The sequence below is a fragment of the Opisthocomus hoazin genome, chromosome 27 (genome assembly GCF_030867145.1).
Source record: "Opisthocomus hoazin isolate bOpiHoa1 chromosome 27, bOpiHoa1.hap1, whole genome shotgun sequence".
Taxonomy (NCBI): Eukaryota; Metazoa; Chordata; class Aves; order Opisthocomiformes; family Opisthocomidae; genus Opisthocomus; species Opisthocomus hoazin.
The window spans coordinates 8,870,117-8,897,501 of NC_134440.1; the positions used below are offsets into that span (position 1 = coordinate 8,870,117).

Below are 27,385 nucleotides of genomic sequence, written 5' to 3' on the forward strand. Positions count from 1 at the left end.
GGCGGCGGCAGCGGGGAACAGCCGGCGGCGGGAGGAGAGCGCGGCGGCCGGGAAGAGCCGGCGGGAGCCCTGAGGGAGCGGCCGCGGGCCGGGCCGCGCCGCCATGGAGCGGAAGAGGTGGGAGCGCTCGGCCGGGCCGCGACGCCTCCGCCCCGGGCCCGGGGGGTGGGGGGCTCGGGCCGCGCTTCCTCACGGCAGGGGGCCGGGGGGAGAGGCGGGGCCGGGGCACCGGGGGAGGCGCCAGCCCCGTCCGTCTGTCGCCAGGGGTGGCCGCGCCGTGGGGGCTGCTGTGCCCCCCCCCGCCGTGAGGGGCCGAGGAGTGGGGGGGGGCTGAGGCCCTGCTGGGGGGCTGAGGCCCGTCAGATGCAGCTGGGGTTTTGTTCAGTGTCCGATAAAGGAGGCGGTTGCGAAGTGGCCCGGGTGGGGGTGAGGGCGGCTGCCGCTGGCTTGGGGCTCCGGCTGCTGCTTTTTCCGTAGATGAAAGGATTTAGGGTGAGGAAAGGAGCGTTGTCCAGAGGAGCTGTGGCTGCCCCCTCCCTGGCAGTGCTCAAGGCCAGGTCGGACGGGGCTGGGAGCACCCTGGGCTGGTGAAAGGGGGCCCTGCCCATGGGAGGGGGCTTGGAATGGGATGATCTTTAAGGTCCCTTTCAGCCCAAACCGTTCTGTGATTCCATGATTCCATGGCTGTGGCCGTAGCTGAGAGTCCAGGAGCAGAGCTCGGGACCCGTTACCCTCTGAGCATCGCCGTTGGGGGAAGAGTGCGGCCCGGGAGCTGCTGCCTCTGCCCGAAGGATTTCTATTAATATCCACGTATGCCTCATACGGCTGTGGGTGGGCCATATGGATCCTTCCTGCCCCCGTAAGAGGCACCCTCGGTGCGCCCGCCAGCCGCTGTGCGAAACTCGGCTCCCGGGGAGGTGGCAGGAGCTGCCCAGGTGCCCTTATCTGGCCTTTGTAGTCGGCAAAATGTACGCGATCAGCTTCTGCACGTGTTAGGTTTCATTTTTTGGGTCAGATTTTAGCTGTGAGAAAAGCGTGTCGTGCTGGCCGGCGAGCGAACCGGCAAAGATCGTCCTCGAGAGCGTAAAGGTGGCCGTGCCGGCTCCACTGCCGCGGCTCGGAGTCTGCGGGGGGAAGACAAGACCGAGACCACCGGCAGCGGCTACGGGAGGGGCAGCTGAAAGCTGCAGTGATCCCTGTTTCTCCAAGAACTTATTTTATTTGTAAAGTTGCGGTCTCAGAGCTGAATTTAAAAAACAGGGTGAGAGAGGATAAGCAGCATATTTTTATTCCCAAGTTGTAGTGGATTTTCCGTTTATATCAATTTGGACAGAGATCAAAGGTGTAATAGGGCCCTGCTGCACTAATTTTTGGTTACTGTTTCATTTTGCATTACCTCAGAGTGGAAAACACCTGTGTGGCAATTTATTAATACCTCTGCTGTTTCTGCCTGTTGCTTACCTGGATGTTGTTTGTTTGGTTTTTTTTTTTGTCCAGCTACCCTGAATGTCCTGATGCTTTTAAGTGTTCGTGGAAAATTGCACGCAGGGTTTGGAAATGAGCGCTCCTGTGCGCGGTCGCCAGCCTTAACACCGAGCCGAGGCGATCGGCGGCGGGCTGGCGGTTGCTGTTTTTTCGAACTGTTTTTTAGGGTTACGGCGCTTTCTGTTTAGAGGTTTCCTTTTGTGACCCCAAGCACACGCAGCGCTTGCTTTCTGCGTGGAGGTTTCGTTCGAATACGAGTTCTGCTCCGGGCGACTGGGCGAATGGGTTGTGCCAAGTATGTTCAGCCCGTCGGATGTGAGCCTGTGCGAGCCGGTGGCTGGCTGGAAGTGAAACCCTGCGCAAGGTGTAAGTCCCTGGGCAGACTTTGAGAAACAGTCCTAGAACCTCGCGCTGACCAGCTGTTGATTGTGCAGAAATTTTTTTAACTGGAGTGCGTTCTCTCACCTGCCTGTGGCCTGTGAGTTTGGAAACCCCAGAGGGTGTCTGGCTGATGTGCTGGGGCTCGCGGGCCAAATTCGGAGCGAGCGGGAGAGGTGCAGGGATGCAGGGTTTCGGGAAGGGAAGAGTATTGGGGCTTTTGTGAAAGGGGTGGGTTGTCTTTGAGAGAGTTTTGGCTACGAAGGCTCTCTCCAAACTCAGTGTTCTCACCTAGGGGAAGGAGAATTTAGGGCTGCTTTGTGTGACTTTTCTTCATAGTGTTTTTTTGCTGAAGGTTTGAGGACCAAGTGTCTGAGAAGTCTGGGATCCCTGCTTATCCCTGCTTCAAGGAGTTGTTGACATCACTGTTCTGGAAAACTTAACAAATCTCTTGGGTGAAACTTATCTTGTAGTGAATTTCTTACCTATGCAGCACGGATGCAAGAAGTTGAGAAAACGTTTTTAACATCCCCACTCCCCCAAGTATCTTTTGGCCTATATACTTTTTTCCCCCAGAAAAAGTTGTGGAGGAGAATGCTTTTACTGAGGCCGTACTCTGCTCCTTCTCAGTTGTTCTGTTGTACCCACAGCTCCCCGGGGAAGCTCTCGTGATGCTCGAGACGAGCCTTATGAAACGGCTGGTTATATTCGGGCTCATTCCTGTGTGCTATGGGGCTGCTGCTTGGGTTCTTGTTTAGCAGTGGGGGGCTTCTGGAAATCTGAGAGATTTTGTGTGTATTGTGTGCATCAAAGTTGGGGTTTGGTTTTGTTTTTTTAATTTGGTGGCTTTTGTTGCTTTTTTTTTTTTGTGGTCAGAGCCCAAGTTACTGAACAAAGACCAGCCCATTGCCCTGCGGGGCAGGGAGCGTCCCTCACGCCGTTGCTGGCAGCGATGCGGGGCCTCCACGGGCGCTTAAATATTGCTTGGGACAGCAGCGGTGGCGAGGGACAGCTCGATTCCCCGAGGCTGCTCCGTGCAGAGCCGAGGGCACCCATTCACGGAGGGACGGGGAGATGCCGCTGCGTGGGTGTGTGAGGACGTGGGGTGGGTTGTGGCAGCTGGAGGAGTCGCCCGGTCTGCTTGTTCACACCGGTGCGGTTTATGTGCGCTGGTGAAAGCTGTGAGTAGGTGTCTGCTGGCCCATGCCGGAGTGAGTGGTTGGAGTGTGGGACCACCGAGGTAGGACTTGGTGCAGATGCTGCAGCCAGGGATAACGCAGAGCTGCAGTGGGAGAGGGGGGCTGGGGCTGGCAGTGTGTGGGGTGTCCCAGGGTGCCCGTCTCTCCCTGGGAAGCCATGTCGGGGGGCATAGAGCACCCAGAGGGCCCCCGGCACCGGGCTTTGCCTGGAGCGGAGCTGGGGAGAGAAGCTGGGGTGGGCCGGGGTTGAAATGGAGAAGGATTGAGCACGATTGAAACAGAGAAGGAAAAACATTTTGCATTATACCCGTCACCCCTCCACCAAGGAAACGAGGCTTTGGGCATATGCTGTTGATCACCCTTTACCTAGGTTATTCCTGTCTCCATTTCTTAATAAAAGGCAGGCGACATCTGGGTTTGTTCGGGGTTTTTTTTTTCCCCAGTCTTTTGTCCCTTGCTTTCCAAGTTGTGCAGATCCTGTGTAGGCTAGATGGGGAGAGCGGAGGGGAGGAGACTTGGGTAATGAGGGAGGAGGGGAGAGGGCCTGGGCTTGCACTGGGTCTCTCTTTAAGAATATAAGGCTGGAAACAAAGGGTTGAGCTCCACATGGAGAGCAGCAGGCACCTGGCAGCGCCTGGCCCTGCAACAGGCTGCCACGCATTCAGCTTAATCCGTGCCCGGAAAGTCTGTGAATGGGGGGTGAGGGCTTGGGTTTGGTCCTGCCACCCCTCGCTCCTCTTCGGGTTCGTTTTGTTAGGGCCAAGGCAGGCTGCGCAAGCGGAGAATGCGTTGGAGCTTTTGATGGACGAGCATGTAAAATCGTTTGCAACTTTGCCGTTGCCTTGCTTTTCGTAACGTGGTGAAGTGTGGAAGCCCTGAATTCAGCGCGCTCGCAGAGCAGCGCCGGCGGTGTTGGTTAGGAGAGGTTGGTTTTTGCAGCTTCGTACTGAGATGTCTCGCTTCTGGGTCTCTTCAAAGTCTTTGTATCAAAAACAGGAGTGCAGAGCAAAGCTTTCGCTCTGGAGTGGAAGGAGATGAATTTCATGTTTTGTGACATTTAAAGGGCACGCAAGCATTTTAATGGCATTCAGAATTCATAAATGCTGGTGTGTACTGTTTCTGTGCCTTGTGATGTGCAGCAAGCCATCCTGCTGCTCGAGTTTTGTGGGTTTTTTGGCTGCCCTTTGTCTTCCCCCCCCCTTGCTTTAACCCTCTCAGGTGTCCTACCAAGCGTGCTCCTGCCGAGGGACCCCGGGAGCCCCAGCACACACCGGCTGCTTCCTTTCTGTTTGTGCTGACTGAGCAAGTTTACTGTCAGCTTGGAGTTGTAGCTGTGTTCCCCGCTCTGTTATTGCTCCGGAGAGGCTTGGTACGGTATTGCCTTTTTCAAGACATAATCAGAATAAAAGTTTTTCTTCTGAACATTTCAGTGCTTTTCCTTTGGGCCAAGCTTCCCCAGGAAGAGACAGGACTCTGAGTCATTTCAGGTGGGTTTTTTTAGACGTATGTGGACTTTTAACAGCTTTTCAGATCCATTGCAAAATTACTAGAACATGTACTAAACAAAAAAGCTGAAGGACTGTGTTCATTTAAAATACTGTCTCTGCGTGTATCTGGCTCTGTTGTTCTGCAAGTTACACTGTGCTGCTAAGTGCACAATTCGTGGTAATGTGTAGTTTTTAAAATTACTAAGACACTAAACTCAACTGTAAATTGGAGCTGCATCTCTTGGAAGAGGAACCAGCATCATATTCTTCGTATAGCGGGAGTTTCTCTTCTTGGCTTCGCTGAAGGCACCGATGGCTCTGGCCTAAAAGCTGCTGGAGTTGGTTATTCCCTTTTCTGGATTGAGGCGTGTAACCCCCTTTATATTTGTAAAAACTGGTTTCAAACTTCAGTCTGGACCCAGTCTCTGTGCCTGTCTGCTTATTCCTACGGTCTGTGTCATCTCCTGGCCCAAGTGTTTGTGCAGCTCCGTAGTGAATCGGTCCAGCTGGGGAATAACCAGTGATAAAGTGTTTTCTCCTCTCCTCCCTACCCTCTAAAGATGGATTATTTTCCCCATCTGGTTAACTGCATTTGCATGAATGCTTTTGTGCCTGAGCAGTGGTGGTGGTGGGGAGTGGATACGGGGCAGGATAAGCAGCTCGGGAGCAATTGGGGCCAGGAGCTTCCTAAGCAGATGCTGGGGCGGGGGGGGGGGGTGGCCACAGCCTTTCAGTCAGAAGTCCTCTGAGAGACTTTTTCAGATTTCAGTCTTAGTATCATTCATATTAACCTTGTCTCTCAGTTCTTGGAGAGTTTTAATACTTTGGTTCTTTCTGGATTTTTTAATCTATTTTTTTGCATACACAGTCTGACTTGAACTAATGGGTTTGCCACTGTCCCATACTAGCAATTCTATGCTTGCTCTTTTTTCAGACCTTTCCCCTAGTAAAGGCTTCAAGGAAGCAGATAATGTGTTGAAAAGAGGCTTTTTCCTTGAAGCTTTTTTTTTCCCTCTGAGAAGACCCTGGGGAGGTTGTTGGTACCTTACCAGTGTGAACACCACCACTGTGGTCAAGCAGGGTCTATGCTGCTGAGATGGTAACACTTCTTTCCTCTCATCCTATGGCAACTCTATTATTTCAAGTTATTCTTGGCCTTCAAGTAGAAACCTTGCATAAGTAGCCTGCGTTTCTGGCTTCAGGAATAACAGAAGGTAACCTGAATCACAGAGCTCCAACTGTCCTCAGAAAGCATTTGAACCTCATTGGCATTGGTTTGTCTCTGGCAGGTATAAGTTGCATTAATACCACCTCTCTCCTCGGTAGAAAAAAAAAATAGACACTAATATGTAGGTGCTGCTTCGAGGCATCTCAAGTTCAGTGCTTGGATATTGTGAAGTTGCTTTGAATTGAGCTGTGGAAGCCAGGGGTGCCACCGCTGCGTACCACGGGCACCCAGCTAGCGAGGTCTCACCGGGGTGTGACCTTACGTCTTCAGAATGAGACACTTGGCGCACAGAGAGCGGACAATGTTTGTAGGCTAGGGAGGAGATCACCCCGCTCCCATGCAGCATGGCTGAAAACAACGTTCTGGCACTACTGACCGCTCTTTAAAAGAAGAAAATGGATAAATAGGGCTGGGATGGTAACTGGCATTTTTGGTCTTAAAATGCCTTTCGCCCAGCTAACCTGTGTTTAGTGTGGTAGATGTATGTGGAGTGAGCTTCTGCCACATGGGTGCTAAGATTAATATGCAAATTTCAAGATGCAGAAAACCAGAAATGAGAGAAATTGAGGGGATAGAGGGGCATCGTTAGGATGCTAAGTGAGAACGTGAAGAATACTTTGTGCTTATTGTCTGTATATTTCTACACTGCAGTCATAACATATGCATAAAGCAAAGATAAGTCAATAAAAAATAAAAGAGCTTACATAGCAGTGCTTCTTGTAGTAGTGCAAAAGGTTATAATATTCAAAACAAAACAAAAGCAAAAACCAACAAGGAGAAGTTGGAGTAATTTGTGCCTGCTTGCCAGGTTGTAGTCTTTCATGTCAAACCATGTGTTTAAAAATAATGTCTCTTCTGTTTTACCATTAATGAGAGGTTTTCCAAGGTTTTTACCTTTATTTTTGCATCACTTAAGCTTTGTAATTCTTTGCTTTGCAGCTTGTCTGCAGTTAACTTCTGTTCTTTCTCCTTGCTGCTGTGTAATCCTGAAGTTAAGTGTTCAGAATGTCATGTAATGTCATCAGACCTGAATGTGCTATTCAAGGGGGGGGAAAGGGCATCTGAGGAGAGGGTTGTGGTGCTGGTCAAATATAACGCTCATGGGAGAAGAAATTGTGCTTGAAAATGGGCATTTATTGTTTGAGACAACGGAGAATAAGTACATCTGTGCTGGTATCTCCCATGTCAGTTATTCTGTGAATTATGCTATGTTCATTTATACCTGGTCTAAATCTTGCTTTTCATGTGTAAAAACATTTAAACATGGTCTGCACCTAATTTGGCTCTTCCACAGAATCAGGAGAAGGAGTTAAGATGAAAGCAATAATACCCATTTAGAGTTTAATGTGAGCTTCGTTCTTGGAAGTTCAGCACACGTTGTTTTTCATGAAGGAAATAAAACTTGCCTCTCTTGAGTTGCAGCGAGCGCTGGTATTGAAGTCCAGAGGGTTTTAATTTCCCTCCTTGTTTCTTTTCTGTCTGTTATTTTTTTTGCAGCCCAAGTGGTAAAAAGTTCCGAAGCAAGCCGCAGCTGGCACGCTACCTGGGGAGCTCGATGGACCTGAGCACTTTTGACTTCCGCACAGGAAAAATGTTGATGAATAAAATGAACAAGAACAGACAGAGGATGCGCTACGACTGTTCCAACCAAGCCAAAGTAAGACTGAGATGCAGCAGCAGCTTTCACCTTTGCATCTGCTATCGTACTGGCCAGACTGGAACAATGTCTGTGACAGTAGGAAAACTAAACTTTTTGTAATTAATGTGCGAAACTGGAGTTGTAGGAGATAACATCTCTGTTATGGGGTGTTGTACAAATACTGCAGTTCGCTGATTCTTCCAGGGTACTGATACCATGGGAGAACATTGTGGTACCGCTAAATCTTCTGTACAGAAGGGCTGGAGAGAGGGCTGGCATCTTTCTTGCTTCCCCTCCCTGGAGTGCGAGATCGTCTTCTCCAGCAGGATCTCCTCCAGAGCCCCAGATCTGCAGCTGTCTGTGCAGCAGCCCCACTCTGCTCTGGTGCGTACTGCTTGCCTGGATAGGTTGGCTCAAGTCATTCTTAAGTATCTTCATCGGATGCTAAGAGCTTTTTCAGAACCCGAAAGCTTATGTCTGTGGACCTAAACGTGAAATGTGGAAAATAGTACGATGCTTATTTTCTAAATATGTCAACCAGTCAAGAATCATCATCACTGGAGTGATTAAAACATCTACTTACAGCGCTAGGTGCTGTAGTGATTACTTTAAAAGAAACGTGCCTTGCTGCAGACACCAGCAGCTGACACACATCTCAATGGCTAAAACTTCTGCCCAAACTACGTACAAATAGCAGTCATTGGCTTATAAATGGATTAGCACACAGATGATTCAGAATGATATTTGTCCTGAATGCATCTGTTCTACATCTCATGAATAAATATGTTAAGCAGACATGATGTCTGCATCCTCGAGAGCAAAGTATGTCCTACAGCCATTTCAAGACTTGCGTGTTAGATCTCAGGGACGAGGAACGGGCTTCCTGTGTTTCCACTAACAGAAAATGCAGTCCTGTCGTGAGAACGTGATTGTTATGAGCTCCGCTTAAAAAATGAGTCTTATTAAGAGCTGAAGGTAAAAAAAGTGATCAAGGTTTCAGCTGTACTCATTTGTTTATTGGCGTCCACAACTGGATTTAAACAGAATGGTTTAGAATGGTTTCTGGATTCACAAACTGGTCTCTAAATCCCACACTATAATTTTTCTAATTATTGCAAAAATTGTATCCGAAACTTCTGTTTTGGTGATCTACAGGTGGCTTGTCAAAGCCCAAACTCTGTGTTTGGGCTCAATTCTGTCAAAATTGAGATAAAACCGATGTGTGTAAACTAGAATGAGAGGAGGCTAGTAGGTTAAGTAGAATGTAAAAGAGTGGAAAACTTAGGTTAATTTTGATAGGTCTAAGGCAAGATTTGAAGATAGTTATGCATTTTTAGCAGTCTAACTCATAGAGCTTGAGATCAGACAAGTCTTCAAGTCCATGAACTCTTCCCTGCTGTATGTCTCTATGGGTGTAGTAGCATTTTAGGAAATTGAAAATATTTTTGTGGCTTTTTCCCCCTCATTTTGTTTAAAATTTTTAGGGCAAGCCTGATTTGAACACAGCGCTCCCTGTCAGACAGACAGCCTCCATATTCAAGCAACCTGTCACAAAGATCACAAACCATCCCAGCAACAAGGTGAAGAGTGATCCTCAGAAAGCTGTGGACCAGCCCCGGCAGGTAAGCCTTGCAGCTTAGGACCTCCTTCTCCAGAACGAAGAAAGTCCTGGTTTTGCTGCTGGGAGGGTCTCGGAATAAACCGCTTTAATTTTGCGATGCTGAACAAATAGTCTGTGGCAGTTTGGAGTCTCTGATAGTTCAGAAACAGTAACTTACAGTGCTCCCAGCTTCTAAAATCGGAACAAACCCCTTTTCTATATATATAGAATATATATATATATATAGTATGTAGTTAATAATCTGTCTGCGCTGTGTTTTATAACTAGACTCCAACCATTGTTTAGATTACAGTCCTGTTGTAGTTAAGCCTTCATTTCCTTAATGCTAAATTGAAGTATTGCCTACAAATTTAGACAGGCCACCTTAGGGGACATTTGCATTGTAATTAAAGTCACTGTCGAGTGTTCCAAGTGTATAAGAATTCTGTGTTTCAGGAAATCCCTGCTTCTGTCCAGGCCACATGCAACATGGTGTCTGTGATGCCGTGCGAGGGATTGTAACCCCTGCGTGGGCCTTCTTTTCAGATGCGGATGTCATTAGTAGTTAACTCCGCCTGTGTGGATAAGGTCATAAATTCATTTGAAATATTATTAATACAAAATCAAAGTGTTTTTCTAATCATATTGTGTTTGCAAACAAGCAAATACACCAAAATGAAAGGAAATCTTTCAGCTGAATTTCATCGAGTGACAGGATGCAAAGAGTGTGCTTAGCACAAGCGTGGCTTTGAAGCGGGGCGCTGGTAGGGTGAGATGGACCTGTTCAAAGCAGCCTTTGGAAGGCACTCGCATTTCGGTAGCGTTACCTGGAGCTGGCAGCCTGCTGCCTCCGCAGAGCTCGCACCAGGGATTCGCAGAGTCCTCTCCTGCAGTGAGTCCCTCTTTGTACTTTTGGAAACTAGATGTTCAGCTTCATTAGTCTGTTCGGATGCTGTCATCGTTTTCAGTTATCAGTATATTTTAAACTCTTGGGAGTCTGGTGGAATTAAAATACATCATTCCAAGAGGGAAAGTGATTTCAATATAATTTTAAAAAACCCTGTAAACTACTCGCTTCTCACACTGAAAACCTTTTCTGCAAACTTCAAAACTTGCCTTTCTGAAGGGTGAGGTGGGCTCTGTTTGAAATGGAGTTGGGTCGTTTGTTTTGGTGGTTGTTTTTTTTTTGTTATTTTTTGTTTTGTTTTTAAAACAAGCTGGTAGGGTTTTAACATGGTTTCCTAACGAAGCAGATCATGTGTGTTCATAGTGTTGTTATTCCTGTAAACCCCTTGGCTAGTAAAGACAATAAAAGAAGACACTAAAGATATGACATTGATATGCAAACCCCTGAGCTGGCTGGAGGTTTGTATCCCTGTTGGGAAGGAGTTTGATGTGCGACTGCAGTCAAGCAGCAGAGATCAGCCCCGCTACACAAAGGTGTTGTGATCAGACCTGTGTAGTTTCGCTGCTCACATTACTGCTTGTAGTAATGCAGCTTCCTAGACTCTGTTGTGCTTCGCTTATGTAGTCCTCTTGCTTTCGGATGACAACGTTGGAATCTCTTTTCTGAGAAGGTCCCTTAGAGGGTTTTGTGTGTGTGTGCGTGTGTGTGTGTGTATATATATATATATATACTGTGTGTCTAGTATATATACACATACTGGTTTATATATTTAATTTTCTATTATATCACATAGAATATGGCAAAATTGCTCTTTCTTGTGTCTTTCTCTGCATTATACATCTAAGAGTCTGTTAAATTGCAGCTTTAGAATATTTTACCGGACTGCAGTGTATTTTAACCTCTGGTCGGCAGACTCAGATATTTCTTCAAAATTGGAAAACAGTGCAAAGTCCCATCATTAGAATTCCTATTTTATTTATATTCCTGTATTTATTATATTATTCCTATTCCTAGTGTTCCTAAAATGACTTGCTTGATAGTCGTAGGCTAGAGAACACCCAGGCGATGTGTTTTGACTGTGCCTGTCCTTATTCCCCGGGTTGGGAGCTAGTAACTGGAAAAGCAATGTGAGTTCAGCTGCACTCAGATTTTGACAGGCTTGAAAAGGGGACATGTGGATTTTTTAGGGTAAATTTTTAGTTTCTCAAAATCCAGATAAAACTGCTTTCTTGCAAGACAAATGGTACTCCAGGTATTCACTGATCGTCCTTACACGTGTAAATTGGGGGTTGAAGGTGTGTCTGGGTATAGTTTCTGCCTTTCCACCAAACCATGCGTTCACCTGCTCTTTAGCTTGAGGAGAACTTGTGATTCAAAGTATGGTGAAGGACTAGACATGGTGATTCTCATGAGAAACAGAGAGCGCAATAAAATGATGCTTCACCTTGGGAAGAGCTTGGATACAATTCTTGCGTTCCTTGACTTCTGTGGTGTGTGTGAGACAGCAGGAGAGGAACAGGAGTGTAAAATAAGGCTGTCCCACACTGTGTGTGCTTAGACGAGAGCCAGCAAGCCTTGCCTTGCTGTTCCAGTACAGAAGCAGTGAAAGTACCAGTCCCTGGAAGGAAAGAAAGTCTTTTTCAAGGCAGCAAATCAGGAGAGAGTTGTGGGCCTGACTGGCAGTGAGGGTTGTTCCCTGCTGTCAGACATGGCAGACCCCTGCTCGAGTAAATCCAACATAAAATTGTCCGCAGCAGTTTTCTTCCCTCTTTCAACAGTAAGCAGGTGCTTTGTGTAGTTGTCAATTCCATTTCTGTTTTGTGCCAATAAACACTTTCTTTGATGTCAGCTCTTCTGGGAGAAGAAATTAAGTGGACTGAATGCTTTTGACATTGCAGAGGAGCTGGTGAAAACGATGGACCTCCCAAAAGGTTTACAAGGTAATCGGAGTCTGCCCTTCACTCCCGGGGTGACATTGTGATACCGGGCAGTGGTGATCTGGAGGTGTTGTGGTTGACCTCCTCGTTCTCCAGTGCTCCTTTGGGCTGCAGAGCATTCCTGCTGCAGCAGGAGCTGTTAGCACGCTGGCTGGGAGGCTGCGTGCCCTTCGTCCTCAGGGAATACTGAAGCAGAGCTGCTTGACTGGTTTTTTTGTTAATTTTCCAGAAGCAGAATGGAAGCAGCTTCCATTCCCAATGTGGGGGGTTTTTTGTGTAACAGAATGAGGAATTGATCGAGGTTTAAGTAACCTTGGAGGGAGTTGTACAGATGCTGTTAGAAGCGTTTAGGACTGAGATTTATGTTTTGTTGGCTTTCTAAATGACGTTAAAATTTAAATAATGCCTGTTGTCCTGATTTGCTGTTCTGTCTTGCACAAAGTTGATGATCGCTTTTCCTCCCGCTTGCAGGGGTTGGACCTGGCTGCACCGATGAAACCCTTCTCTCTGCTATAGCTAGTGCTCTGCACACCAGCACGATGCCCATCACTGGGCAGCTCTCTGCGGCTGTGGAGAAGAATCCCGGAGTTTGGCTAAACACCTCGCAGCCGCTTTGCAAAGCGTTTATGGTGACAGATGAAGATATTAGGTATTAACTGGAAATATCACTTACTGTCTTGGCACAAGGTCGCTTATGGTAAAATAGTACGCCCTTTTTCTTTTTTTCAGTGGCAAGTTTAAATGTCTGGTGGAGCACTGTGGCCTGCTGAGTTAACTTGAATGGCTCTTTGTAAGTGGAGTAGAAAAAATTATTACGCGAAGCTGCTCTCATACAGACGTGTACTTAAAGCCCGCTCGTTATTTTTTTATTTTGACCGTGCTCAGTTACTCTTGAGGTTTCAAGTTCACATTTGTTTTTCATATCAGAGTGCTTCACCTTTTATTGAAAAAGGTCTCTGAGTTTGCCTAACCTTGATTAAGAGACCTCTAAAGCAAAGAAGGGATTGGAGACATCCTGAGCAGTGCAATTCGTTTCTGTGCGCCTTACTCTGTGTCAGCACAGGACCAAACCAGAGCACTAACTGCTGCGGAGGCAGCGAACAAAGATGCAGTTTATTTAGGTATAGCTTGCTTTCAGTAAGGAATTATATTGCTGAATCAAGACCAGTCAAATTCAGCTTCAAGCACTTGATAGAGAATTGAATATACCAAAGAGACTAACCTGAAAGCACGCTGCGCTGCATTCATTAACAATGTCTAAAGGTAGTACTTGTCTTGAGTGTTTGACTGATAAATCTTTTTGAATTACAGGATGGCTTTTTTGATGCTTGATTTATAGGTGAATGACCAGGAAAAATGATCTGTTTATAACTTTATGATTTCCTGTGGCTGAGGTGAAATAGGAGTCCCATGAGCCACGGATTGTTGACCACTTCTTTATTTTACTATGACTTTGACAGCAAAGGAGCTGTAAAATTTAAGGCTGTGACTCAAAAGGAAAAAGAGTAAAAAGATTGAAATGGTCAGAAATTTAATTTTGTCCAGTCTCGTTTTTGGAAATCTGAGCAGGGTAGGCTGACTTTTTCTTGTTTAATATTAGTACTGGGAATTGAAAAAAACAACCAAGTCTGGAGTCAGGCGCTAGATTAGGCAACTTTCTGCCAGAATTAAAAATGGTACAATCAATGCTAAGGACTCACAACAGAAAATCTTGGATGACTTTTTAACGGTCTCCCATAACATCCTCCTAGGGAAGCTCAGGCAGTGTGGGCTGGACGAGTGGTCGGTGAGGTGGATTGAGAACTGGCTGAATGGCAGAGCTCAGGGGGTTGTCATCAGCGGCGCTGAGTCTGGTTGGAGGCCGGTAACCAGTGGTGTGCCCCAGGGGTCAGTACTGGGCCCAGCCTTGTTTAACTTCTTCATCAACGACCTGGATGAAGAGTTAGAGTGTACCCTCAGCCAGTTTGCTGATGACACCAAACTGGGAGGTGTGGTAGATACACTAGAAGGCTGTGCTGCCATTCAGAGTGACCTGGACAGGCTGGAGAGTTGGGCAGAGAGGAACCTGATGAGGTTCAACAAGGACAAGTGCAGGGTCCTGCACCTGGGGAGGAACAACCCCAGGCACCAGTACAGGCTGGGGCGGCCCTGCTGAAGAGCAGCTCTGCGGAGAGGGACTGGGAGTGCTGGGGGACGACAGGGTGACCATGAGCCAGCAGCGTGCCCTGGGTGCCAAGAAGGCCAATGGCATCCTGGGGTGCATTAGGAGGAGTGTGGCCAGCAGGTCAGGGAGGTTCTCCTTCTCCTCTACACTGTCCTGGTGAGGCCTCATCTGGAGTGCTGTGTCCAGTGCTGGGCTCCCCACTTCAAGAAAGATGAGGAGCTACTGGAGAGAGTGCAGCGGAGGGCTACGAGGATGAGGAGGGGACTGGAGCATCTCTCCTATGAGGAAAGGCTGAGGGAGCTGGGCTTGTTCAGCCTGGAGAAGAGAAGGCTGAGAGGGGACCTTAGAAATGCCTACAAATATCTGCAGGGTGGGGGTCAGGAGGACGGGGCCAGACTCTGTTCAGTGGTGCCCAGCGACAGGACAAGGGGCAATGGGCACAAACTGAAGCAGAGGAAGCTCCAGCTGAACCCGAGGAAGAACTTCTTCCCTCTGAGGGTGACGGAGCCCTGGCCCAGGCTGCCCAGGGAGGCTGTGGAGTCTCCTTCTCTGGAGATATTCCAGCCCCGCCTGGCCGCGGTGCTGTGCAGCTGCTCTGGGTGACCCTGCTTGGGCAGGGGGTTGGGCTGGGTGACCCACAGAGGGCCCTTCCAACCCCCAACATTCTGTGCTTCTGTATGATGCCAGGTAATTTTTTTACAATGCAGTTCTTACTGAGGTCGCTTTCGAAGCCATGCTTCTCTGTGCAGCCTCGTGTGTGAGGGATTTGAGATTCCTTTATGGAATCACAGAATGGTAGGGGTTGGAAGGGACCTCTGTGAGTCATCTAGTCCAACCCTCTGCCAAAGCAAGATCACCTCCCTTGAGAGAGGCAGCTTTGAGGACTGATGTCGGTGTTCGTTGGTTTGGGGCAGGAAGCAAGAGGAGCTGGTGCAGCAGGTGCGAAAGAGGCTGGAGGAAGCCCTGATGGCCGACATGCTTGCCCACGTAGAGGAGATAGCAAGAGATGGGGAAGCTCCTTCAGAGAAAGAAGGAGGCGAGGAAGAAGGAGAAGAGGAAGAGGAGGAGGAGGAGCAGGACCATGACCAGGAGATGGAGAATGTATAGTCCAGGTAATGTGACAGCATGCTTCCTCACCTTAAGCTGCACTTCACTGGATGCAGAAACGTTTTGAGAAGGAATCTTAGTATATATAGATGAATCTTTGCTTTTCAGCGTGCGCTTTTAAAGGTGTAGTAGCCATGCTTTCAGGAAAAAATCGACTATTTTCCTGGGTGTGGTGTCTGGTGAGTGCTTGCATTGTCACAGAGTGTTGTGGGCTGGCTGTCTGTGTCAGGTGGGCTAAATGTGCCACCAGAAGCTGTATGTAAGCGTTTGAAGGATTCTGTCTTGAAAGTGGATCAGTTCTTAAAAATTTATTTGTCTTGTGAGGGTCAGGCTTTTTTCCCCCATATTTATTCATCACTTCCTATGATAGGCAAGAGGACACTGTGGGCAGAAAGGGCAGCTGCCATTTTACGGACTGAGCTTCTGCCCCTGCCTGCTTGTTTCTCTCACTTTTGCATTTTCAGCACGTGTTTTCTTGCAGGGTGTATTAGAGGGCACGCTTGTGGAATTTTTTAAATACTATTTATAGAAAGTTAGAAAAAGGCAACTTGACCATCAAAAGACAAAAGGTGCTAAAACACTTTATGTGTGGCGGGAGTTTAAGGGCTGAAAGTAACAGGAGAACATATATATGAAAAATCTGGAAACATCTGAAAAGTTGAAGAAAGTGTAACAGTAGTAACTACGGGATTCACAGAAATGTGCCTTTACATTGTCCATCCCATAAAAGTATCGCAGAGGGCTAGCTGCTGCTTCTCACCTGTGTGTCTGGCTTTCATTGGTGCGGTGGAACTTCTGAAAGGTGCAACTGGAATTTTTTTTTATTGTCTTGTAAACCAAAATAGCTCCGAGTAATGCATTGTTACTGTGTAGCAATGCAGCAAAAAGCAGATCTGTGAGGCCACGTCAAGACACACCAGCAGGAGTCCCCTGGAACGTTTGATGTTGCACGAGATAGGGACAGGGCACCATGCTACGAAGCGAGAGTTTCTCCTTGCTGTGTTCCTTTGATGTAACCCTAGCCAGGAGCACTGTCTGTACGGTGAGGGGAGCTCATGCAGGGAGATGAAAACAGGACTCGCTGATTTTAATTTTTGATCATCTGAAGTTTTAGCCTAGGAAAAGCAATTAGTGTTCTGTCACTGAAGTAGGATAGCCAATACCCTGGGTGCTTCATTATGTAGGCTCCAGAGGCTGTGAGGCAAGGATCAAGAATGTGGAGGGGGAAAAAAATGAATTTTAGGATGAATAGCAGAAGAAAAGACGAGCTCCTTTGGAGGGAGTGGCAGCTGTATTTCAGGTAGAAGGAAGGATGATGTGTGTTAAGCAGTCCTTCAGGCGGGAAGGTTGATTAGAACAGGAAATCTGTTTGGCCTGGGGGAGATACCATCTTATGTCTGGGCTTTCTGTATTTTCCTGTTTTACCACATCACTAACGGTAGCTTTATTTGGACAGTGAATATCTTGCATTCCTTCCTACTGCAAAGGTCTGGCAATAGTAAAGAACTGGAACAAACTGTCTGCTGAAGGTGAAAAATGGGAGATAAAGAAATGGATATGTTATGGCAATGGTGCTTTATTCTTTTAAGGGCTCACTTGTCATAAAGACATAAAAAGTTCTTACTGACTGACAAGGTCTTTTTTTCCTCTTTCTTCTAGGGAGTTCCATCTAAGAATTCCCAGTATAAACCTGATCAGCAGGGTCAGCACAACTATTTACAAAGCCAGGAGTGTCTGTGAAGTAAATTGCGCCAACAATCCAACCGTACCTACGAGCATTTTGATGTACAGTTCAGAAAACGTCGAGCAGCTGATGGTTCATTAATTGCTGGGTAGTTTTGAAGATGGAACTTGACTAAACTCCACTCCCCATGCTTTTTATAAAGGGGTAGGGTAATGAGGAAAGCAAAAGTGGGAGGGAATAAAGGAATATAAAAAGGTGGGAGGGAAAATACTAGGAATCAAATTTCCTGACCTTTTTTTGTTGTTGTTGTTGTGGGTCAGTGATAAGGTGATACATTTTTAAGCTTTTCTATCAAAGTACCTTTAACAATGACCCACAGAAACATTTTTCTCTCTAACACAAGGGAGAGAGATGCTGTTTCACTCCTTGGCTACTCTGCTGTAGGCTAGCTGTTTGTACCAGACTCTGGAGAGGTCATTTTATGTTGTGGATTGTCATTCCATGTGCCAACTGGGGTCACTGAATTTCCTTTTCCTCGCAAGACCACATTGGTCTTGGAAGTGTAGTCTCAGAGATGAACCGCTAGTGCCTCTTTCACCTGAGGTTTTTTTTAGTGGGGGAAGTTACACTTGAGGAATTGGTCTTACATCAACGGCAGTCGGTTTTTTAGTTAGTTCCAGCACCACACTCCATGCACCACGGTGCACGTTTTTGGTACGGAGTTGTGTGTATGTCTGAGCATAGCCAAATAGAGTTTGGAAGATGAATATACCCACTCTGTGGTATATTTGCTTTGGTTTAAGTCCAGTCAGAAGGACCTGCTCAACTGGGAATGGAAGGATGACTCATTTCTGACTGACAATGAGGAAAACTTCCTCCTTTCTCTTCTGGTGCCAAGAACCCTGACCTCTGTTTCTGTGTCTGTGGAGGGAAGGGGATCCATTCCAATAGGTGTGTCTACACATCTGCTTTCGTGTGCAGTAATGTTCTGACCTCTTTTAAAACAAGAAAGGAAAAAGGTTGATTTTTCTATAATTGATATCTAAAAACGAATTTAAAGCTTTTTATGGAGTATTAAATCTTTCTTATTTGCATGTGCAGTGAAGTGACCAGCATTTTGTGTCCAAAAATGAAAAGATGTGAAACCTGCCTTAATGTGTTTATAAGTATTTGGCTTCACCATGGGTACCTTGATTGATTCCTCAGTCTCTTCTAGTACGTCTGTGAGCATATCGGGGTAACTTGTGGCTAAAAATGGATTTATCTGGGGAGGGAGGGGAGGGAGAGGGGAGGAAGATGACGGTTTATAGCTTGGAGAATGTGTCAACTAATTTGCAAAAGTTATTTTAGTCTTAGGGTATCCATTGCATAATTCATGCATGGACGTCTCAGCTGAGAATACAGTATGAAGTGGTGGATTAAATATTGTGCCACTAACCAATTGTACAGGTTGTTGGTATCCCAAAACTTGGGGAAGAAAGTAGCTCCCAGAGCCTTTATCGTGTAAGACTGATTAGCAGTGACAGCGAGGGACCAGGGGAATGGCCTGGAAAGTGATAGCCTTTGGGAGTAGTTCAGCTTAGTGATCCGAATAGGTTTAAGCTCCTTGAAAAATAGCCCATGCCAAAGTGATTGATACTATGTTAACTCTTTTCTTAAAGATTTGAAAATACAAAATTCTTTGATATTGCTCATTTGGAGTACTGCAAGAAGACTGAATGGTATTTTGCTGCTGCTCTGCCAGGTATTGCTTTGGGGAACCTTGCCTGGTACTGCAGCCAGTGAAAATTCTTTTCCTTTTTGAACAGTCTGTTACGGTTATTATTCTGTAAATCTGTCCTCTTGTAACTCATTGTGTTGAATTAAATGTTTCTCACAAAGTAGAGATTCTTCTAGTCTGCGTCAAGCCCCTACGTGGAGTTTTTCTGTTATGCCCCTTCCAGTTGTTTCAGCGGAGATGCTCCTGCGTTTCTGTGGCAGGCTCCATTCTGAGATTTGGATCTTGATATTTGGGACCCAGCAGAGGGGAATACGAAATGAAACACATGGAAAGCCAGTTCGTTCTTGCTGCGGAGTCCTCCTGTGTCCTCACCGAGCAGGAGGCTGCCAGGGTGTCCCGTCTAACAGGCAGGTTGCTGGTATGGTGCTTTCAATCTCAGCTCTAGCAGTTTATAACCCACACTAGAGGTGTTTTATCGACCATGGCAATCTTGTTCTGACACTGTTTCTTTTTTTGAAACTTGTTTAGTATCTGGTGATGTCCTTATTTACTTTTATTTGAATCTAAATACATTGTAAGCATTTGTAGCACCAGAACTTAGATGATTGAGATGTTGATACTAATATTTTGATACATTGAATACCAGGTTTAAATCACTGCCAACTTGTCTGCCAACTCTTTTGTTTTCACCACTCTACTTTCCCTGTCCAGCTCTCTCTCTTTCCTTCAGCCCTTTAAAAAGTTTATTAATGTTTTCGTTTGTATGGAGGAGTTGATTCTTCAAAGGTCCGAAAAGGGGCCCAGGACTCCTATCACATCCAAAGAAACTTAAATATCTTTACCTGCTTATCAAGACAGGTAAGTAGATATTCCTTTTAAATGAGCCTGATGTCTTTCTCGTGGTGTTGCAGTGAGAACTGGATTAGTTTGTCTGATCACAGCCTACTGCCACGGACATGACTGATGAGCATATGGTGGTCTGCCAGCACTGAGTAGATCCCCAACATGGAGAAAGCAGTTGTTACGGGAGGTGTATCTTGTTAAGCAGGTGATTAGTGAAGAAGGTAGTTAAGAAAACTAGTTGAGTGGAATTGGAGCAAAACTTACCCTTTATTAATATACAGCAGCTGTTACCTGCGAACGTACTGACGGTGGTGGTGTCCGTTGTTCCGTCTGAGATGAAGTTCGTCTGCTTGGAGAAGGGCTTAGTGAGGGGATGCTTTGGAAACTGGTAATTCTTTCTGTCAGTGGTAGTGGCACCTTCCTGTCGCCCTCAAATATTATAAATGTGTGTAATATGGAGCTGCGATGGGAAGTAGCCTTACGTTTGCCCTACACACTGTTTGCACTGGGAAATTATTTTGATTACTTTCTACTGAAACAATAGTACCAAGCTCTGAGGACAGACAGTTATATTGATGGAGACAGCGTATAAGCATATTTTAATGGTCCTTGTACAGCTTCAGTGAGGGCTAGGATCTTGTCCAGTACAGCTAAGGTTTTGCATCTTTTTCTGTAGACAGTGTAATTTTGGACACATACCACCTGAGTTCACGAAAGCTCCATTTCTTACGTTGTTTCACACTTGGTCAGGTTTTCTTGTTTTATCTGGAAGCAGCAGCCTGCATAATTCTAGAGGGCACTGGCTGGGGGAGATGGGGGGATGGACGGGTTTGGTTGACGTCGGTAGGTAGGGTGAAAACCCCCAAATTGCTGTTTTACTTTGCAAAGGTAGCTTTGTAAAAAGAGACCCCTGGTTATTTAGAACTTCTGATTTCATCTGGTGCAGAGTGTGGTGGGGCTGTTCCATTAAGATGGCTCAATTTTTTTTTTCTTTGCTTTGCAAAACTAACAGAGTTAAAGGGAATGTAATTATCTCCCTGTTTGTACGACCAGTGTTATTTTTACTGAACTCTGGTTGGGTGAAGTTTTAGTGCAATCAAGAAAAATACCGAATTTGCATGGCTGTTGGTCCAGTCTGGATGTGACCTGCAGAGCTTCTGTAGGTGGTTCTGCCCAGGAGAAGTTAGCTTGATTCACATCTGAAAATGAACTTGCTGAACTGGCTGTTGAGCAAGGGAAGGGAGGAGTGTCCTTGCCCGTAAACCGAGCACATCGGGAAGGGAAAGCGGCCATGGATGACACGGCTGGACTCGGGGAACGTGGGCTTGTTCAGCCCCCCGGATGGAGGCTTTGGTGTCACGGCTGTGCCTTGTTTCCTAGGGATTGTTTTACATGAAAAACATCTTTGAAGTTAGAATTCGTGGATAAATGTACATTCTTGTTCTGCTTTCCAAATCAGAAATGTATTTTCATCAGTAAAACCTGTTTTAGTTACTGTGGGGCTGAAAGCACATGCTGTGTATGAGGCAGACTCTGCTGAGTGGAAGCTTCACGTCCGTGCTAGTTTGTCAGCTGCTGGGTGAGGTGATTTTGCTTCTTTGTAACTCTAAGAGACTGTCCTGCTCTTTTCTATAAAGAATGTTGAATGTGAGTATGAGTGAAGGTTTAAAAAAATTATTACACATATTTTGCAGCTGTCATGCTGAAAACTAATCTTGTACAAGCTGGCTGTGGTACTGTGAGGAGCAGAGGGGAGGGGCAGTTAGTTAAAAGTTTTCGTTGCGTTAAATTAGTATTTGTGGCAGCCCCATGAAAGGCGCCCGGTTGCACAGCTCAAGGCTGCATCCATATATTTTTGAAAGACTTTAAATTCCCTGGTGCTCCTGTACCCTCCGCAGAGCTGCGGGGTCATGCTGTCTCTGCGGTGTGGGTTGTGTAGCCGTAGCAGTCTCCCTGCTTGAAGACTTCATCCTTCAAAGCAGGCAAGCTGTTCATCTGGAGCTTTTTTCCCAGGCCTGTTTCTGTTGTTGGATATTACTTCTAATCTTCTATCGTTACATTTCCTGGCCTAATACTTACTCATCCCTGTCTAACTTTGTCTTGGCTCCTGCTTATCAACTTCAGATTGTTCTTCTGAGATCGTTATGAAGCACATTCTTGCTTTTCTTCTCTCCAGTTTGCAATTGAATGTTACCTCTGTGGCAGTTGTAATGCTTCTGGATGTGGGAATGTATTTTAGCACCTAACCCCCCCTTGGTAGCCCTTTCTGATGAGCCAACAGAACACCCAACCCCAAAGCTCCCTCCAGGCTCCCCAGCCGTGCTTGGGGTTTGGAGCAGCCATTGCAAATGGCAAGAGGCCCTGGGACCTCAAATGCAAAGTCTTGCACTTAAAGGAACCGTGGCCATGTTGTCTCCACCCAGATTCCTCGCTGCCTTCCGTTCGGATCTGTTCCTGGGGTCTGATGAGCTACCTACACGCTCAGCTCTTCCTGCTGAGACTATACCTGGATGCTTGGTGGTTTGGGTTCTTTTTTTCTTTCCCACTCCTACTCGTTACTGCTGTGCCGGAGGTAGATACAGTGGAACATCTGAAAGGATAACTAGTCTTGCAGCACTTCTGAGTCATGTCCTTTTTGTCTTGCTTTAAAGAGAGCCCGTTCTATCTAGACTGACTCTCCTGGCCCTAGAAAGGAAGGTGGGATGACATGTTTAAAGGCCAAGGGGGCGGGAGAATGTTCAGTGAAGAAAAAGGAAGTTTTTCAGGATTAACTCTCCAGTCAGACAATCCTATTTATTTAGGATTACGTCCATAAGAACAATCTCCAAGACTCCAGATGCCCGTGCACATCTTTGGGTGATGCCATTTATTCCCTGTCAGATAAAATGCATATTCGTAGCTGTTGTCACTCTGAGCAGGAGTCTCTGCATGCGCTGGAACTGCTTCATGACAGACATTTCCTTCGTGGCTGGTCGAGGTTCACAGTGTTGCGTATTTTAGCTCCCTGCTTTAAATAAGTGAACAGCTAGCCGTGAGAAGGTGGTGTGCTAGTTCTGCAGCACAGAAAATAACGTCCTGTATGGGATGGAGCGAGCTAAAAACTTGGATTTGTTCTCAGATTAGCAGGGATCAACTCTGTTCCCTTGAGCTAATGAGGGAAACCACCACCCTGCAGTCTGACCCCATTACTAGCTGGAGTATATGAGAAAACAGCATTTGCTAAATGCTGTTTACAGTGATAGAGCATTTATGCGAGTGAGGAGGAAATAACATTTTGAGCTTCAGAACAACCCACCAAATTGCACTTGAAATTGTCAGGGTGATTGGTTAGCAACCTATTTCAGTATTGATGAGTACTGATACAACGCTAACTGCTAGTAATAAATAATATTTACTGAGTATGGTAAATTAACATTTATTTAATTCATTCAGTAAATCTCTTAACATTTAGTGCATTTTTCTTGCCTTGCAGAGTCACAAATGGAAATAGTTTGGGATCACACAGAACTGGAATAGTGGGGCACTGAGTGAGCTCTGAAATGGTTTGTCTCTAGTGCAAGGTTCAGGAACTGCCTAGCTGTAGGAATCTGGTTTCATTTGCATATACAAAATATTCTGGTAAATAGACGCCCAAGGTCGAGGTTTTGGAAGGAGACGAATGCTAAAAAGCTATTACTTGGGTTTGTTTGTAGTTTGAGTCCAGTTCTGTGTCCCAGGTTAGCCCGTCAAGCACATTTTATGGGGTTTAGTGATCTGAAGGGCTGTAACACTTCAAAGCTTGGTCTACTATCTTTTGGGTTTCGTGCTTTTGTCTGATCTGCAATTAATTCTTAATTTTCCATCAAGTGGCTGCTCCACAACTGCTTGGAAGTCGTTACCTGAAGGCTAGATTCTTCATTTTTCTAACGTGTGGAAAAAAGAGAGGTTTGCTAATGGCTCCCCCCAAAGTGCCTTTGTTAGGTGCTGCTGCAGCAGGGAAATCTCTTCGGATAACCTTGTGGTGATGCTACGAGGAGGTAACAGAAGAAAGCCGGCTTGGCCTGTGGGTGCCGAGAGGATCACAGTTGGCCGCGTTTCGAGTTGTGCAACAGCTGGTCAGTGGTAGCGTGTCCCTCTGGTAGAGTTTCTGCGTGTCATGTTGACGTTGAGCCTCATCACCCTGAGCTGTCTCCCTGTGTTGTCCCCTCAGTCAGCTACTTTGGGAGATGATTGATCTCAGGCTTAGGTCACTTTTCAAGTTGCAGATCTTGTCAATCTGTCTGGCTCCACCTACATGCAGTGATTCAGCTCCTGATGTGCTGAAATATTCCCTGAAGCCTTCCCACACACAATAAGGCCTTTTTTTATAATTCTTCCCCAAGCTGCACCACCTTTTCTGCGCGGTGCTCAAAGCCTGTATTTTTTGCATGATGTTTGCTTGTGCTTGAAGAAGAGTGCGGAAAGCAGAGTTTGATCTGGAGAGTGACGGGAGCAACTACAATAAGTCTCTAAAAGTATTTTTTTACCCCTAAACTTTGGATCCCATTTATAGCGTTTAGCTGATGTGCTATGATTTAGGCAAAAGGGTAACTGGGGGGTTTTTTGGTTGGGGTCGGGGTTGGGGTGGGGTGTTCCCCTGCGTTCAGTAATCCCCTCTTTAGGGGTTGGTCTGCAAAAGGGTGGTCTTTGTAGCAGAACAGATATTCTAGCTAGGGCGCTGTAACTTCTGCCTCTGCACGCTTGACCTGTTGCTGAACTGTGTTTGGGGCTGGGCTTGCGTAGCTGTGGTGGTACTGGTGGCTCTGCTGTAGTTCTGTTGCTCTGTTTCTCCGTACAGAAAGCAGCTGAACGGGCTGTTACAGCTCTGCTGTGCTTCAGCAAAGTGGTCTTTCATTCCCTGTACACATACAGGGGGTTGTGTTGGTGACTCTGGGAGACAGCTTTGTCCTGTGGCTGAGCCGAGACGGAGGGATTACAGGGGCAGCACGCAGAGGCAGCAGAAGCGGTTGTGAATGAGCCCGGAGAGGAAATGGGGGAACCGCCTGGAGGGGTGGGCTTGGAAGCAGCAAGCAAGCGCTTTCTCCCGTGTGTTCGGGGAGGTTGGGTCTTCTGTGTGGTTGTGTTTTGGTAAAGAAACTGAGTTGCGCTAAAGAACTTCTCTGAATTGTATGATTCATTTTCTCTATTAATGGGAGACACAAGTGTCTTAAAGACCTGCTAATTACTCAGGTTAAAAAGTACAAAGGCAACTTGGTGTCACGAGTGAGAGAATCTAAGAAGAAAGTGTGAGCTAGTTCTGCTGAAAATGGAACAGATCAGAGGCATCTACAAACCGGGTTTGCCAAAAGCACTTAAAATAACAGCTGGCAGTTTCTCTAGGAGTCGTTGGGCTTGACGTAGCATTTCCCAAAAGGACTCTCTCGAGCTCAGAGCAGGCAAAACTGGCAGCGTTAGGAGCCAGCGCTGCAGTTCCTGAGGTGAGTTTGAAAGCCCACGTACAATGCTTCTCACGGGGCTTGAGAGATGGTGACGCGGTGGCCAGGAGTGAGGTCGGTGTTGGAGGTGCAGCAAGGCCATCCATCGGGAGCCGTTCAGACAGGTCCGGGTACAGGGTGTAGTCGTCTGCGTTGGTGCGGGTTGCCCGGAGAATTTAGCAGTGTTGGTTGTTAATGAGAGTCCTCTACATTTTCTGGAAATGGGAGAAGCTCAGAAGGGAGGGGTTGCACAGTTCAAGTGGTGGAAGACCCACTATTTTTAGTAGTTTAGTGGGGTGTTTCGACTTACTGGGCTAAATATTTTGGGAAGTGAGAGGGAGAGATGTCTCGCAGCCGGCTTGCGTGGCTCAAGTCTGCTGGTTTTGCCGCATCTGTCCCTAGAGGAGAAGCCCCGGTCCGCAGCAGGGGTGAGCACTCTGGAACACGCCTGGAGCCTGCCAGCTCGCTGAACAGCTCGCAGGAAGACGAGACTGAAGTGGGAGGATTCCCAGAGCTGCGCTGATGCCAGTGCATCCGTGTAAGCACCGAGGAGTCTGGATGGATACGAACAGATCGCCGTGAAGTTGAGCTGTGAATGCTTTGGGGGCAAACAGGAGTTGCTACCGTCTTGCTCTGCAGGTAAAACAGGAGGAGAGGAAGCTTGTTGCCTGTTTTCATGGAACTTTTCAGCAGCTGGGGTTTAGTTGGCAGGTGAGAGAAATGGAAAGAAGTAAGGAGGCAGTGCCTGGTGGCTGTTATCTCGCTGGAAAGTTCCTGCAGAAGTTTGAGGTGACCTGTTCAGAGTGTCAGAAGGTGAAAGTCCTGCTCCACAGGAGAGTCACTGGCTGAAGGGCAAAGCTGGAAGCACAAGGACGGGCTGCGTTGCTCGTGCGTTGGGGCCACTGACCGGCAGGAGTTAATGTTTCCCAGGATCTGTGAAACGTGGACAGAGAGTGGGCATTTTGAATTGGGAGTTCCTAGACCAGACACTGATGATTCGTGCAATTAGAAATAATCCCAAGCTGAATGGTTTAATTAGTCCCGAAGACAGCAACTAGGAAAGACAAGTTATGCGAAAATGGAGAAAATGAAGCTCGAGAATGGGACCTGTGGAATTGGAGCGCCTGGGCATTTGAGGCGGTGGCTGAGCTGAGAGCTGGTCGCTGTCGTTCGGTGAATGAGTGTGCTGTGCTGTCGCTGCCGGGAAGGGTTTCCGAGAGCTCTGGCTGTGGAAGGGCCCGGTAAAGCAGTGGTCTGGGTGGAATGAGTGATGTTGGAGGCGGTTGTTTTGCAGTGAGCCAGCTGCCTTTGTGGGGGGAGAAACCGTCAGAGCAGTGACTTGCCGTGGTGCCTCTCTGGCGAGGGAAGGATGTTGAGATTGGACGTAGGGAAGAAATTCTTCACCCTGAGGGTGGTGAGGCCCTGGCCCAGGCTGCCCAGAGGAGCTGTGGCTGCCCCCTCCCTGGCAGTGCTCAAGGCCAGGTTGAACGGGGCTGGGAGCACCCTGGGCTGGTGGAAGGGGGCCCTGCCCATGGCAGGGGGGTTGGAACAAGATGATCTTTAAGGTCCCTTCCCACCTAAACCGTTCTATGATCTCCATGAGCTTGGGGCATCCAAGCTGTTGTTGAAGCAGGAGCGGGTGCCTGCTTTGCTGCTGAGCTGGGTGAACGGCCATTAACCCTTGCAAAACAGGAGCTGAAAAACCAAGGGAAAAAAGGTGGGAGAAAGGAAAAGATTTCACGTTTTCTGAACTTTTTGTAACTTGGGAAGATGTCCTTTGGTGCACCAGGCGCGGCTGGGGTGCAGCTCTGTGCCCTGGAGCAGGGAATCGCCCTCGATGGAGCGCTGCTCCGGCTCCGCTCCTGGCCAGGCACCCGGCTCTGCGGGCGGCAGGAGGGCTCTGCGGAGCAGCTCCCACAGAATCCCAGCATGGCAGGGCTTGGCAGGGCCCTCTGGGGGTCCCCCAGCCCAACCCCCTGCCCAAGCAGGGTCACCCAGAGCAGCTGCACAGCACCGCGTCCAGGCGGGGCTGGAATATCTCCAGAGAAGGAGACTCCCCAGCCTCCCTGGGCAGCCTGGGCCAGGGCTCCGTCACCCTCAGAGGGAAGAAGTTCTTCCTCGGGTTCAGCTGGAGCTTCCTCTGCTCCAGTTTGTGCCCGTTGCCCCTTGTCCTGTCGCTGGGCACCACTGAACAGAGTCTGGCCCCGTCCTCCTGACCCCCACCCTGCAGATATTTATCGGCATTTCTAAGATCCCGGCTCCCCGGCCCGAGCCCCGCTCCCCCCTTGTCCCCTGCCCGGGCCCGGCGGCGCCGGCGGGAGCGGGACACGCGTGTGCGGGGCGGGGCCGGGCGGGGCCGGGCGCCGCCCCCTTCCTGCGGCGGGGCGGGGCCTCGCGGCGTGCGCATGCGCGCCATGGCGGGGCGCGGCCCATTGTCGGGGCGGGCTGACGTCGGGGCGGGGCGCGGGCGGCGCGGCGGGGGGCGCGCAGTGAGGCGGCGGGCGGCGGGCACCGGCACCGCCCCGCTCCGCTCCCCTCCCGGCCAGCCGCCGCC

At 47.8% G+C, this 27,385-nt stretch overlaps 1 protein-coding gene across 4 annotated transcripts; it reads left to right on the forward strand.

The window, feature by feature from the left end:
• MBD3 (methyl-CpG binding domain protein 3) lies at positions 1–19,070 on the forward strand. Of its 4 annotated transcripts, none has more exons than XM_075444359.1 (8): positions 1–117; positions 4,493–4,549; positions 7,275–7,434; positions 8,901–9,038; positions 11,773–11,863; positions 12,332–12,509; positions 14,939–15,136; positions 16,791–19,069. In XM_075444359.1, the coding sequence occupies exons 1-7, from the start codon at positions 104–106 to the stop codon at positions 15,129–15,131; spliced, it is 831 nt and encodes a 276-aa protein (XP_075300474.1). In that variant the 5' UTR covers positions 1–103; the 3' UTR covers positions 15,132–15,136; positions 16,791–19,069. The 4 variants fall into 4 exon arrangements, with proteins under 4 accessions (XP_075300474.1, XP_075300477.1, XP_075300475.1 ...); XM_075444362.1 differs by lacking the exons at positions 14,939–15,136; positions 16,791–19,069 and adding exons at positions 12,590–12,650; positions 13,200–13,675; XM_075444360.1 differs by lacking the exon at positions 4,493–4,549 and having other exon boundaries at positions 16,791–19,070.
• Positions 19,071–27,385: the final 8,315 nt, after the last annotated feature.